This window comes from Lathamus discolor, chromosome 4 (genome assembly GCF_037157495.1).
Source record: "Lathamus discolor isolate bLatDis1 chromosome 4, bLatDis1.hap1, whole genome shotgun sequence".
NCBI classification, from domain to species: Eukaryota; Metazoa; Chordata; class Aves; order Psittaciformes; family Psittacidae; genus Lathamus; species Lathamus discolor.
The window spans coordinates 5423070-5439170 of record NC_088887.1 but is presented as its reverse complement, the minus strand read 5'-3'; the positions used below and the strand labels follow the sequence as shown (position 1 = coordinate 5439170).

General features: G+C 39.6%; 1 protein-coding gene across 1 annotated transcript in view; it reads right to left on the bottom strand.

Annotated features, from left to right (window-relative positions):
- LOC136012938 (ephrin type-A receptor 6) overlaps positions 1-16101 on the bottom strand; it is a 478069-nt gene that overhangs the window by 38675 nt on the left and 423293 nt on the right. Inside the window, exon 15 of the mRNA XM_065676043.1 lies at positions 12543-12752. Within this exon, the coding sequence (XP_065532115.1) occupies positions 12543-12752 (210 nt within the window). The remainder of the gene's footprint in view (positions 1-12542; positions 12753-16101) is intronic.

Sequence of the window (16101 nt, the reverse complement as noted above, 5' to 3'; positions counted from 1 at the left end):
ACCTTCTGAGCTGCGCAACTGGTCTAATACTACCACAAGAAGTAAGTAGCTGTACCAGTCAGCCAGATAAATAGCCTTTGACTATGAAATTAAACATAAGATTTTTAAAGGGCAGGTCCTTGAAAATGAAAAACCTACAAATTCTACCAATTCGACCAGCTCTGGGTTTTGCCACCAGATCTGAAAGCGTAGTATTGCTTGCTTTGCCTCAGTTGAATTTTCAGGTGAGGCACTGAGATGCTATAGGAAAAAGAACTGGTTCTCTTTGATCAATACAGCTGCGGAGAAGGTGACTCATGCTCCAGAAGACCACAGCTCAGACCACTATAACATCTGAGATTTTTCTCAGTGTTCTGCATCCAAACATAATCTTCTCATACATTTACATAAAGTTGCCTAGACTGGACTTTAGCTTCTCCATGACACTGCTGTGTTTCCCACAAAAGCCCCTATTTCCTCTCTTTATGGATTAATATCTTAAGCAAATATTAGGCTATAACAAAACCAAAACAATACTAACTTTCCTTATTTTCAGAAGCATCATGCTTTCCTCATCGCTATTCCGTCCTTTCCCTCATTTCTGTTTGCTTCTTTTTAATGACATTAATAATACTGATCCTCATTAAAAAGAGCAAATCCAACAAAACAAAACGACACCTGAAAAGTCCTTCCATAAGTAAAAGAAAAAAAGGAAAACCGGTTTTGCCCAGGTTTGCCTTGTGAAGACTGGATGTCAGCATTCCAGGCTAAAAATCAATAGGGGTCAAGTTGTTGCTAAATGAACAGAATTTCTATTTCCTATGTTACTGTTTATTTTCATCAAATAAGAATATAGTGACTCTGAACTTTTACTGCCACTTTCTAGTTTGATAAATTTGAATTTGATAGAAGCCATTAGGAAACACAGGTCTAGCTAGACACATGCAACTGCAGCGTAGGATGATCCCCCTGAAGCCAGACAAAAAAACTTCATCAACAAAACCAACCAGCAGAAAAAAATGGGTGCATCCAAGTTTTGGGTGTTCAGCACACAGGAACTCCCAATTCTAAAAAGTAAATAAGACTGCATCATGGTCTAGGAGTGTTGTCAGGAATTTCTGGTCTCTTCCAATGTCATAATAGTTTCTCTCCAGTTGACACAGCATGCTCAGTTCAAAACACAGTACAGCAGGGGAAATTGAGACAAAAACACAGATGATCTCCTATAGCATTTGAAGACACAGTATGAGCTTCCTTCTCTCAAGGCTCCTTCCTTGTGAGCTTTGAAATACGCATATGTACCTGAAAAACTGGCTGCTTTTAAATAACCAAGTCTAACAGGTGGGATATTTAATTTAAATTACTTTTATGGGAGTAGAGTCAGGAATTCATTTGACTGCACTCATGGACATCACACAAAAGAGTTACATCCTACTGTAGAATATGTCAAGCTTTAATTATGAAGCTTCAAAAAACCCTGGTGAAGCCAACTGCTTCAAGTTTTCAACCCAGAAGTTTTATACTGCTGTACGCAGAGGTTACTTTTTACAGCAGTGTTTAATGCGGGTCATAAATTCCCTTGGAGAGTGGTGCAACAAATGAAAACAAAAAAATCATCCAGATCTTATTTCCTTCCACCTCACAACAGCTAAATAATAGAGTTGGGCTGTCTGGATCACTGGAGCTGAATGGTTTTCTTTTCCCAATGAATTGCTCTGACTTCAACAGCACACACTAAACAAATTTAGTTTCTTAACCCGTCTCTGAAAAGTACCAATAATTTTAAATGAGCAAACACACCACACATACAACTAAGCCACATACTTTTTCAAAGCTTTCAGGAGGTTATTCTCCTTGTTCTCTATCTCAGAATACTATAACCTACAGTAATTACTGTTGGCTGACATGCTACTGAAAGCAACACCTCTGACCTTAATGGACTGACTTTAAAGTCATTAAACAGTATATCAGGAGCCGTGCATACTGCAGGTATGTTCCAATGTATTTAAACACAGTCAAGATGTTTTACAATACACTGCTCCTTGGTCTATATTCTGAATATTAAAATACTAAGTGAAATGTGATCCTTATTAGCCTAAGAAAACAGGTGTTTAGGATTATATCCATTCACATAATTAGCAACAAAGCAATAACTTTGATTTTATATCTGTACACTTACATTTTTAATCTTAAGTGCGCAGGTACTGCTTTAATGTGTATGCATATTATGCATTTTTACAATAGCTTCTTCAATTATAGTTTGCAAATGGCAATTCTGATTAAAAATTAAACAATTATAAATGCATGTAATCAAGTCCCTATACAGCTAAAAGAACAGCTGTGTTTAGAACTGCATTCATATTCTGAGAATAATTAGCCTTAAAAAAATACCTATCAGCAGTATGAGGAGTTAACAATAAAATGCTATGACTGCTTATACAGTATAGTGCAAACATACATATATATATATTAGTACATTGCTTAACTCTATTGGGCTTGGTTTCCAAGAACAGTAGTGTGCTTGAACAAAATTTTCTGAGGTTCTCATGTCAATAGCTTTAGTGCCTTGGTCAACTGGTAGTCTTTCTGAAAGCATCACGTGTAGCTTTCTGATATTCATAGAATCAAAGAAACAGAATCACAGAACAGTTAGTGTTGGAAAGGACCTTAAGATCATCCACTTCCAACCCCCCTGCCATGGGCAGGGACACCATACACTAAGCCATATCACCCAAGGCTCTGCCCAACCCAGCCTTGAACACTGCCAGGGATGGAGAATTTACCACTTCTTTGGGCAACCCATTCCAGTGCCTCACCACCCTCACATTAAAGAACTTCTTCCTTGAATCTAACCTAAGCTTCCCATTTAAGTTTAAACCCATTACCCCTTGTCCTATCACTACAATCCCTGATAAAGGGTCCCTCTCCAGCATCCCAATCTTCACTTGCAAATCATTTCTGCAGTAATAGTCTAGTGCATTGGCTCCCCTCCACTTGCAGAGCTATATAAGGTTTGCTCAGAGGAGCAGGACTGCCTGTTTCTATGGGTTAAATATCAGCAAGTTTTGAATCTTCACCAAAGCCAGACTTGACACTCATGACTGATATAACACTGTTGGAGGGGAAAGGGGGGAAGAGAGGGCAGAAAGGGCACCTCCTTTTTGTTTTTCCTCCCCTCACTAGCTATATAACCACAAGTAAGGAATGATAATTTTTGCTGCAATAACTTTGCAGATTCTCTACCAGTTAGTAACACCGGCCTTTGTGATCTTAAAACCAGTCGGTACTTTAACAAACTTGATAAATAATCCTTCATTCTATGCTATAGCAGAAGTAAAACACAATTAGCATTTTCTTCTTAGGCAATGGAAAGTATTACTTAAGCTCTGCAGGGAAAATGACCCTTGTCACTGCCTTCCCCAAAGTGCTAATCAGATCATTGGGTCACCAGAAGCAATGGCAATTACAGTTCTGAAGATAAAGAAGGTATCTGTTACATTTAAACATTTAAAAATCTAAGCTGTCTGGAGAAAAACACCACCAAACACAAACCCAAACAAACCTCTTTGCAGCTTCATGCAGACATTTAATGACAACTTTTATAGAGATAAAGAGAGACAATTGTCAGGCTACTGAATATCCCAAAGACAGTGGTATGGTCAAACAGCTACATTTTGAAGGATGGCAGTTACAGAGGCTCCCCAGCTTATTTTTGTTTCCTTTCTAAATGGCAATCTCTCTTTATAGTCATACTTCTTTTGTGCTCCCTACCAGTAGGGACTTGGCAATGCTGCAATGAGCTACAGAAAGGAAGATTAACAGCTAAAAGGGTCTGCTAATAGTATCTTATGGTAATGAAACTTGCATTTCCCAAAGACGAGACAATTGTATATTATGCAATTAAACTACAAATTATGAAGTTTCGGGTTTTTTTTTTTTTTACATGGGACACAAAGTTCTATCAACAGTTTTCTAGAATTCTGTCTTGAACCAAACGACAAAGAATGAAATGGAAAACAACGGTCCCACAAACCCTCAAGCAAACACTGATGATCCGTATTTCATTTAGTGTTTCTAACCCAAATTAAAAAGCAAAGCCAGGTCGTATCCCCACAGCGGTGTGTGACAACTACAAAGCAAAAGCAGAATCTCAATGCTGTAGAAAAAGGAAAAAAGGGTATTTTTAAATTGTTAATTCTTGAAAGTAAACTACAGATTAATTTTATTAGTCTTTCTGGTGGATTGTACTCTACCACCCAACCATTTCCATTTGGATTGCAGGTCCCACAGACACATTTTGTTATTGCTTTCACTAATAAATGCATTTTGCAGAATTAACCTACTTAAAAGTAATGACTTACTGAAAAAATCTTGATGCCAGGTTGATTTATTTTACATCTATGTAGCAGGTGGCACAGAATTTCACCGTGTGAATCCTGCACAGCCTTTTCTGTACAAGACAGGGCATGGACTTCAGAACGGTGCAGTCCTCATCCAAGGACTTTTACAAACAGACATCCTGCATATCTACAGACAGGTTTAGTGGTGTCATGGCTTAGCCCCTGCTGGCAACAAAGCACCACCAAACTAGGCACTCATTCACTGCCCCTGCCATGGGATGGGGAAAAGAATCAGAAGGGTAAAATCTCCTTCTTCCCCCAGGTATGCTGAGCACAATGTCGCATGGTCTGAAACATCCCTTTGGTCAGTTGGGGTCAGCTGTCCCAGCTGTGTCCCCTCCAAACTACTTGTGCACCCCCAGCCTGCTCGCTGGTGGGGTGGGGTGAGAGGCAGAAAAGGCCTTGAAGCTGTGTGAGCACTGCTCAGCAATAACTAAAACATCCCTGTGTTACCAACTCTGTTTTCAGCACAAACCCAAAGCATAGCTCCCATACCAGCTATGAATAAAATTAACTCAATCCCAGCCATAACCAGCACAAGCAGTTAAGAGTTACTCTTGCTGTATGAAGCAAGAATCACAGAATCATTTAGATTGGAAAAGACCTTTAAGATCAAGAGTCCAAAACCTACCATAGTGAATCAAACCCAAGGTGCTCTAAAACCATAACCTGTGCAGCAGCCATATCAGTGTTTCAGAGAAAGGTGTGAAACCTTGAAAACAATCCACACTTAGCTACTTCTCTCTTTCACATTTGTTTTCTTCTTGCGCTCCTTCTTTGCTTCCCTTTGCTGAAATATGAGGTTTCATCTCTCCTTAAAACTGTTATTGACTGTAGTAACTGAACATTATTTCTTCCTAAGAATATTTACCTCCCCTTTTTAAAACAACAAAGAAAAAACCCCAACTCTTTGAAATCTCATCCCAGATAGTTTTCTATGGCAATCAATCAGCTCCATGATTAGTTACATGCTGTGCGATAAAGCTACTTGCCACCTTTAAAAGATTTGAACTTCCTATCATTTAACTTAATTGAACATACCTTTTATACCGTACGAAACAGGAGTGTGTATTTCTGACCTAGCCCATTCATTTTTCAACATAGTGTGTTTCCAGTGATCATCTGAACCGAATTTTTAGTCCAGATAAAAGACTTGCTAATGTGAATTTCTTGTGTTACTCTTGACATTTCTGCAGTTCACAAGTACGTTATGCTGTTAACCCTCTGGAACAGTAGGTTTAAATGGTATTCACAGAGCTAAAGATATCTTTTCTGAGTGTTGGGATACTCTCATAACCTGGGATACCTCTCATAACCCTAATCCCTATCTATGCCTTTCCTGGCTGCAGCAGCTAACATGAGTTCAATGAAAACATGCATGCAGCGAATCAACACAAAATACTTTAACAGTGTGGGCTGGAAAAATACTCAGAGTGGGTTTTCAGCCCCAGGTACACTGCCTCCTGAGAGTCTGTGGAATACTTTACAGAGATCTGTTAAAAATACCAAAGTGCAATCTGCAAAACCCACAAATGTGAAATTCCTAACCGAGTTTGCATCTCAACTGGATAAACTTCAGGAATCCACGTGTTGAGAAAGGTTGACAATCACTGCACCGAAGTACGATTAACTATTTGACTACAGTAATTCCTACTGTTATACTGTAGTTAAAAGCAACCCATTGCACTCAGGAGGCTGATGTTCAGCTAAGAACAGGGACATGCACTGTCAGGAGATAGGCGGCACCTGCCAGCAGCTGGATTCCTGCACAGGAGCACAATAAACCTGATGAGGCAAAATGATACCGATTGCCTTATCAAAAGACAACCCCTTCAGGATCCCATTGAGTTCTGTACCTGTAATTTGGCAAACAATATTATGATCTTACAGCAGATACAACCTTTAGTTAGAAGGCCTCTGCAAGCATCAGCACTTGCTCAAAAGATAGTCAAGATCATGAATGGCATATCTTTTATCTGTGGCCACAAGGGCTAAATATTTACCTCTTAACTAAATGGTAGGAGTAATAGAAATATCTGTCCTTTTCCTCTCCCCTCATTTCCAGCTAATCTGTCATTTTGCAAAGTACTCTCTGAACAAATATCCTGCATCTGATACTTGGCTGTAGAATAGATGTGATAGTAAAGAGCAACAAGAAAGGGATTTTCAGACTGAACAGAAGACTATAGGGTGGCATAAGTACCAGGAAGAAGAGCAACATCTGTGCTACTCATCCTGTTGAGTCATTAGAGAAAGCTGTTTGGAGGTATCAGACTGTAGGACTGCCTTACAAGCTGCAAGGATTTGTGAATGTGCTTGCCCTCCTTTTAGATGCTAAGGAGGACAGATGCTGTGAGGAGAGCAAGGCTGCCGTAAAGAGCTTACCTGCCTATGGAAAGATGGAGAAAGGTGGGGTTTGCAAACAGCCCTGGGCCGTGTGGTTTCAACTAGGCTTTCAACAGAGTATTCAGGCAAAGTAACTCTGTCAGGTTTCAGCCTGGCAAGATGAAGTTGTAAAGCTTGGAAACAAATATTACTCTTATCACAAGGCATTAGCCAGTTATAAGGCACATTAGCCCATTAATTTCACAGCCAGTCTCTAGCAAAATCAAATGTAAAAAAACCCTCCAGATAAGGGAAAGGCTTGTTGGAATTACACAACATATGCTTGGTTTCAGTCTGAGAACCAAACATGGTCGTGATGCATCCTGCCTATCATTGTGTTTGTCTTAGTCTGGTGATGACACAAACGTGTCAGACAAAATGTTAGAATCTTAGGATTGTTAAGGTTGGAAAAGACCTTTAAGACCATCAAGCCCAACCCTTAACCTAACGCTGCCAAGCCCACCACTAAACCACATCCTTAAGTGCCACATCTACATGTCTTTTAAACGCCTCCAGGCATGGCAATTCAACCACTTCACTGTGTAGCCCATTCCAATGCTTGACAAATGCTTTGGTGAAGAATTTTTTCCTAATATCCAATCTAAACTTCCCTGGCACAGCTTGCAGCTTGAGGCCATTTCCTCTTGTCCTATTGATTGTGACTCAGGAGAAGGGAACAATGCATTTGTTCATCCCCCCCCTTTCAGATAGTTGTAGAGTAATAAGGTCTCCCCTGAGCCTCCTTTTCTCCAGGGTAAACTAGCCCAGTTCCTTCAGCCACTCCTCATAAGACTTCTGCTCTAGACCCTTCATATCATATTATATACAGAATTAAACAGTTGACAACGATCATGATCAACCTTATGTCAGTTATAATCAGTTTTCAAGAAAACAGGTTAAGACAGACCTTTACAGTACACAGGGTCTCTTTTCCCTTTCTGAATGGTTGTCAATAATCAGTTTACTCCATTGTCTATGTTTAATTTGATTCTTAAATTAAAGAATGGCATAGGCAATATGCTTGTCATAGCACTCAGGTTATTCAGACTAGTGGTTCACATCCCAAATTAACTAGAAAAATCATTTGCGCCTTGTTTTACTTTGCAGCAAATTAGTACTTCTCCCCCCAAGGCCATTATTTGTGTATGAGTAAGAGAAAACGGAAAATGTCTTAATAGATGGAAATCATGTAATAAAGCAAAAGAAAAAAAAAAAGCAACTCTTCATCCTGATTCTCCCAAAGTTTTGCTACTTGCCAGTATTTGTACAGATTAAAGGCATCAATCTGCTTTGCTGCTCTAATAAATCAACTAAGCCTGAAATCTCCCTGGATTGGGTATTTTGTCCAACTGTCTTGAGAAGAGTCAGACCTATGAAGTTTATTAAATGATTCAGGAAATGAAATGCAATAAATAACTTCTTTAACTACTGTTATGGAAACATTCTTTATATTAAGGCTGAATTTAGAAATGCAGCTGACAAAAAAACCCACTATATTCTGTATTTCTTTTATGCAACATATAATTCACTTTGTAGCAGCTTTTTTGTCTCACTAAAAATCAGACTTAAAGGAGAATATTAAGGTGTCACCTTTAACAGAAATACCAGTTCAGTCCTTTTTGCAGTAGTGTCACAGATCCTGTTCTGATTTTATTTATACGTACACATTTCGTTGCATGAAAACAATTTTTCTAGAGGCACGTGGAGCTTCTTGAAGTATATCTGAACCCCAACTTTAAAACTTAGGTTTAAACTAAATGAATCTACATCGTATAAGATGGATTATCTAAAACACAGGAATGTGAGAGCCTAGATGTCCTCTCTATTGACAGAAATGCTTGGTTATGTACTAGAAATGGTTTTTTTTTTTTTATGAGGAACTGTTGCCTTGGAAACCACTGTGACAAATGAAAATTTAATCTCTGTGGAAAAAAACCCCATACTACTCAGTTATCCAAAATTTACCTTCTTTCCTTGATCTACTGAAACACAAGCATTGGCAGTCAGGTGTTTCTACTCCTAAGTCCTTCTTCCTATTCTAAAACCGTATGTTGCTTTAAGTTTCGCAATTCTTGGTAGCGATAATTCTCTTCTTTCCTACCAATCCTCTTACCAAAAAGATGTTTTCATCTTTTGCCTCAACAGACTGGTGGACAAAAAGAATACCAAACCAAAAACTTCACAGAAGTCAAATTCCAATACTTCAGTCTTTTCATTACTGCTATAAAGCATTCAACAGTTCTCCAACCAGCAGTGTCACAGCCTGAATTTCTTGGCAACCACTGTGTTATTTTAGGGCATTTGTGAGGTTTTCCATCAGGTTGAATGCAGCCTCCTAACTAAACTAGTGTTTCCATGTGAGAATGGAATGTAGGAATTTGCTAGATTGTTTTCATTCCAGATTTTCACTGTCAGTTATTGCTTTTCCTAGGCTTAGATTTCTGAGTTTTTCCCCTGCATGTGTGAGGATGTGCCAATAGAAATAATGTAAGATCTATCAGAAACTAGCAAGTAAAGAAGGAGATGTGCATATTGAATTACAACAGGCAGACAAAGCATAAGATGTTATTAGTTGACTCAGGGCTGTGCCTGCTCAGATGTGGTAAATCCACAAGATACAAGGGCCTTCTGGCTTATTTTTTGGAGAATGCAACCTGGTTTGCCAGGTTTTTGCGTCAGTTCACATTTTTATGTCTGGAAATACAGTCACATAGTATTGACCACAGCATTACAAGTATAAAATTCCATTTTTTGGCTTCTGCTTGGCTTAGGTTGTCTTGTAGCTCTTGCTTCCAAAGAAAACATTCAATTGTACCATTCTGATATCAGGCCCAAGACAAAAAGGGGAATAAAGAATAACCAGTTTCCTCTGAGCAGTGATAGACAGTGGTGTGCTGGGAGATATGAACCTAAAAATGCTACTATTCAATGTGCAGACCCACTCTTACAGATTCCTTGTAGCTATAGGTACTGCGCTGTTATCAGTAAAAATCCCTGCGGAGAGGAAACACAAATTCTAAAAGCTCAGAACCTTTGTAAGCACTGAAGGTTTAACCTTCATACGGCAAAAGCACACTATGGAACTAAAGAGATGCTCTAAAACCTTCTAGCAATACACGTGCCCTGCTGTTGGGAAGAAATTCATGATGAGGACAGAGATCAATGCCATAATGGTGATCAGGGCAAGCTACACGAGGAGATGGAATCTGATGCAAGGTTCTGTTCTCTTCTGTTGCCATGAAAGACTGCTTAAGGGGTGAAAGTCTTCACTGAGACTTCCACAGCGACTGTGACAAACATTTCCTTCTTCCTCCCACCACCCCATTTTAGTCATAATTGTGCTGTGTTCCTTTAAGAAGTAACTCCCTACAGAGCCTCCGACAGAGAGCATTTACTGGACTTGCTCAAGGAGAGGAAGACCCAAAGGATGGAGCATATGGCAGGCAAGAGCATCTCACAGGAAACTTACTTGACTATCAGCAGATTGCCCAGAATAAAAGCAACATGAAACTGGGACTGTAGCCATCAGTCTACCCTCAGGGATGAGGAAAGGACATTTCCCAAGGACCAGAGGTGACACAAGAGAATTGGGCAGACTCAACCACAGTGATTAAAACAGCCTGGATGTGAGGATATACTTGCAAGGGCAGAGGGAGCTGTTCTATTATGCCTGATTCTGCTGCTTTGAATTCTTCCTGTTTCCAAAGTTTCTAGTTGATTTTATGATGACACATTGCATTTTCCTACCTGAGTTTCAAAGCTTTTTGATCTTCATGGTGGAAGCAGATTCATCCGAAATACCTGGCTGATACAAGGTCCTGCCACTGGTCATCAGCCTCTATAATGCCCCTCCTTATCTGCAGTATCCCGATTGACATGCTTAAGATACCTGCTCAGCACGTGGCTGAAACCTTGGAGGGCAGAATCAGTGGCTCTGAGGTATACCATGTACAACAGCTGTCTCAGTCTCATGTTAACCAGCTAGGTGAACAGATAGGAAAAACAGTGAAAGCATTTCATGAAAGCTGTCCTATGTTTCAAGAAAGTCCTTCAACATAGATAAACTGCCATGAAATACTCCTTTTTTAATAACACAGCTAGAACTGCTTTTAATCAGGAAATGCTATGATGAAAGAGACAGGCACAAACTACTCTGAAAAACTAATTGTTCAGTATTGGCATCCAGAAAAAACTTACAGGACAAGTAATAGCTGAAAGCCTCAAATTACCATTTGGTATTTTTCCTGAACCTAACTGGGAGAGATTGCTTGGCAATTTCCAGTGCCTTCCACCAGCTGAGCTGATTAGCCCATGATCAGTGCTGAGAAATGTAATGTGCCTGTCACTGGGGGCATTTGCTGCCAGCTGAGCACACTCACATGGACCATTAGCAAGGCTCAGCCAACATGCAGTAACTTGTTAAGATACAGTAATGTTTATTTTTCCTTTCGAGCCTCATACCAAGAAGCAGTGTGAAGCAAAAGAGGTTTTGAGAACTAAGGGAAGGAAATCTCCCTGATAAAGGGGAAAACTATGATTCCTCCACACTCCCCCAGCTTGCATATCAATACTGATAGAAAACCTTGCGAAGTGTTTTGCTCCAGTCAGCTCACACTTCTGTGTAGACCATATTCTAAGAAGTGAATTTATCAGAACACCCCTATTTTAGGCAAAAAAAGGGGGGAAACTGTCATTATAATAGCTATATTAAATTAAATATATACACCAAGAGTACTCACTACAACACAGTTCAATTAGATGATTCCTTGTTTTAGCCATACATCACTTCTTAAAGTCAAATGGAAAAAAGGTAAAAATAAGTTATTTAATGCTAATTTATTATCTCCATTAGAATTCTGTCACTATGCCCTATCATAGGAACATACAAATTCTGTGCATTCTGCGAGAGTGCTAATGAGAATGCACTCTGGCTCCGAAATACTTCTAGTTTCAGTGACAGATAGGAAAGTTGGTGGAAATCAGCTTAAAATTAGCTAAGATTCTTAACGCTGTGGCTATAATCATAACAGGAACGTAACTGAACATTTCAGAATGGTGAAAAAATGCTGTATCTGAACTCAACAATTGTCTTAGCACCGCCACACTCCTTCCACTGCTTTCTTCACCCTTCAGGTGCAATTGACTTTTCTTCTAAATCAAATTTGAAGAAGCTTCTCCATGTTCAAGAACTTTTCCTTTCCGTGAATGCCTCCTCCCCCTAAAGCAAACCTATCTAAAACATTTTCCAGTATGACAATTGTCGTGGTTTAACAACAATTTACTTACATCACATAAGGAATTTAAGTATTAATGAAACAAATGTGGAGAGAAAGGTCCTACATTTCCTGTTAGAATGGAAGGGTAAGTGAAATAAAATCAAAGTTTGAATTAACAAATACAAGGCTTGACACCACCAACAGTGGAATTGGTGAGATTCTCTCCTCCCTCACCTCCCTCTTTTAAAAACGTACCTTTGTAAATGAACACAAGGTAGCAGAAGAGGAAATGATGTGGAAAAACACCCCAAAAACCAAACAAACCCCAAAGAATGGAAGAGGTCTCCCACTTATGCTTGCACATTTGCTTAAAGAAAATATTTGGCAAAAGTTTATTATACATCAGTTACACAGACAAAAACTGAAACAACTTCTCTTAAACACACTTTCTATTTGGAACAACACAACTCAAACTACTGTGTCTATAGCATAGACATATCTGAAACCAGAATAAAAGAGGCACAAGGCAATCGACTGTTCAAATTAGATAAGACAAACTTACGCTTGTTGTGTAAGCAGCTTCAGGATCATCCTCTAACACTCGTGACAAACCAAAATCAGAGACTTTGCACATGAGGTTACTGTTGACCAAGATATTACGGGCTGCCAGATCACGGTGTACATAGCCCATGTCTGAGAGGTACTTCATGCCAGATGCAATCCCCCGCAGCATGCCAACCAGCTGGATGACTGTGAAGTGGCCATCGTGCTTCTGCAAATAAAGATGCAAGTTCAAAGAACACAGCTACTTTTCATTAATTTCATAATAGCGCTATTAACTACAGCACATGTTTAAAATACATTTGTAATCCAGCCAGCCAACCTGCCTGCTGCAAGCTTGTTTTTGCAAGCATTCAACATTGCACAGTTTATGCCCTTCTTCATCCAAATTTTCACACACTCCACAATCTTTGCCCTAGCAGCATTGAATGTCTTTTATCCACAGTTACCAAGATCACTTTCTCTCAAAACTATTCTTTCAGTCAAATATCACAATGCACACAGACCCTCTCTTCATCTCTTACTCCACGGCCTCAGGAAAAAAACCCACCCTCTTTTTATTGCTTCAGCCTTGACTGTCTGCATGAGGTACTGCTGCTATCTCACTTTTTGGTTTTCGGGGGGAGTTACTTAAAAAACAAACAAAACCAACCAAACCAACCCCCCTAGACACAAAACCTAAGGCAACCCTGCAAAACACTTGAAGCTTTACCTTGTATCTCTTCTGCACCTAATGCCATAGAACCTCTGAACAGTATGTTAAAAGTGAGATTTGTGCTTAAGTTCAGAGGTTACTTGGCTTTTCCAAAGTCTTTTGGGCTAAGCTCATTAAGCTCAGACCCACGAACACATTAAGCTGCTTAACTCCTGCTCAAATCTATTGGAATTGAACACTCAACTAAGAGCCATGTTGTTAACCACACTTGTTATCTGGTCAGTCCTGGTGGGCCTCAGTTTCTTAGCTGCAACACTAATGTTAATTCTTCTGTACCTCCTACATCAGAACACTCCTGAATTATGTGGCAGTGGGGACTAAGTGAGTACCTGTATAGAAATCCAGTTATGGGCTCTTTGCCTTGTTTAGGTCTGACCTACCTACCATTTACAGCAGACTGCTTACAGCAGTATTTTCAGTTGGCAGACATTTAGCTTCTCATGGATTATTCAGGGAGCCAGGCTTTTATGTTAGCAGAACAGCCAAACGAAAGAAAACAATTCTTCCTTGCAAGTTAACTTTCATTTTCTCTTTCAACACCTTCAGCATTGAGCTACAGACAAGTAGCAATGTTCCGGTCAGCATTCAGGACATTGCTATTGCTTGGCCTATATATTAAAGCAAAATGATTTTTATTCAGGGGAGACATTTACAGTAAGTTCATTAGGTTAAGCAAGGCAACAGGTGGAACTGTATGGATATGCTTAACCTGATCACCACAGTATTTCAGCTTTAATGATTTGGGGCTTATATTTAGCTAGTGAGGACATAAATATTTAAAGAAATAGGGAATTAGTACTCAGATGTAATTAAGATTACAAACAAACCCCACAAACAAACCAAACAAAACCCCAGACATGGAGAAATTTGATGCTACTTGCTCCTCACACTAGTCTTCTGAGATGAAGCAATACCAGACCAATACCTACCTCAAATATATGTATATCGCTACTTGAATCAAGAAATTATACATTCTTAAATGATGAATCATTTAATGTGCATAACAGACTGCTAAATTGAAAAAGTTGTTTGCCTATGGAAGCAGTTGGAGGAACTAGTTCCTGAAGTCACCGTTACTCTAATTCTATTGGGTGCAAATAGAAGGACAGACAAACCTAGCAAACAGAAAAGGCAGAAGCAATGCAGATTCTACAGAACTTGCAGAGCGCCTTGAAACTCTTACAGTTCCTTTCATAAAATCAACTGGAAAAAAAACCCATGTGCAGCAGCAAATGAAAACCTACATTACGGGCAACACTCACCCCTTACTGACTAGTGTAACTAGTTATGCTATCAGGTTGTAACACAACAAGACAAAAAAGAAAGAAAATGGTAACAGAAGACACATACAGTTGCTACACAGTTTGGCTTCCAAGCTGCTGTTCCAACACATCAGAATGCAAAAATTAAGATACAAATACACCTTGCAGCTAGAATACCTCACACCCTCATCATACCTCCCCAAACCACTTGTATTTCAGGAGCCATGCTTCCACCAGAGTTCAGATGCCACAGCCATCTCACAGACCTCTCTATATCACACTTAATGATGCTTCTTTGAAAACAGCTATTTATGACTGACTCACAGCAAGTTTTTTCCCTTCACTAGTCTCGCTGTTTCTCTCTCAGCAGTACTCTAGAGTCTTTTAGTCTCTAAATTCCCCATGCAAAAGCAGAAGCAGATCTCCCCAAGTAATCATGCAACAGCCACAACCAACCCTCTTCCTTTATTGTCTTCATCAAAACAACCTGCAAGCTGTTAGCTCTGCAAACGACACTCACCTGAGGGTCAAGACACAAGTGTGATAACCAGATATTTTACAACAGGCCATCCCCTATTATGGGCTCATTACATGCCCTATCACAAGCCCCTATCACAAAAATGAAGGGAGCCTCTCAGAATCCAAAACATGCCACTGACAGGTATTTTCAATGAAAACTTTCCAGCCAGCAATTAAGTAAAAATAGAGATAATATTCTTAATAAATACTGTATTTATTGTAATAAATATTCTTAATACAATTTCAGTAAAGGGAGGACACTAACTCTATCCAGTATTTTATGTCATGAAATACATGGGATTTGGGTTTTGCTTTTTATTTAATAGTTCTAACTGTTCAACTGACTCAAAATTTATTAAGCTGGTTGCAAACTGTTAATACTGTCCACACTTACCTGTATAGATATCTTTTTTAGCTGATTGTAGAATTAGAATCATGTAATAGAATCATAGAATAGTTAGGGTTGGAAAGGACCTTAAGATCATCCAGTTCCAACCCCCCTGCCATGGGCAGGGACGCCTCACACTAAACCATCTCACCTAAGGCTCTGTCCAACCTGGCCTTGAACACTGCCAGGGATGGAACACTCACAACTTCCCTGGGCAACCCATTCCAGTGCCTCACCACCCTCACAGTAAAGAACTTCCTCCTTATAGCCAACCTAAACTTCCCCTGTTTAAGTTTTAACCCGTTACCCCTTGTCCTATTGCTACAGTCCCTAATGAAGAGTCCCTTCCCAGCATCCTTACAGGCCCCCCATTAGGATTTGGAATGAAGCGTTGTCCCCCCAACGAAGCATGAAACAAAACCAACCCCCCAGACCTCTAGATTTTACCTCCTCCTTATCATCATTAACAGATCCATTCTTTCAGCAAACCTCAGAGTCATCTGCAACACTTCCCTTAACCTTTTGTCCCCATGGACCACAAGCATTCATTCCTTCCTTTTTTAATTTGTATTCTTTCAAATCTAGACCACACTTGACTGATTTTTCATAAAATGTAACCTTTTTCTGCACTTTCCAAGTCTCGGTATTTGCCTTACTGGTACAGCAGAAATGCCTC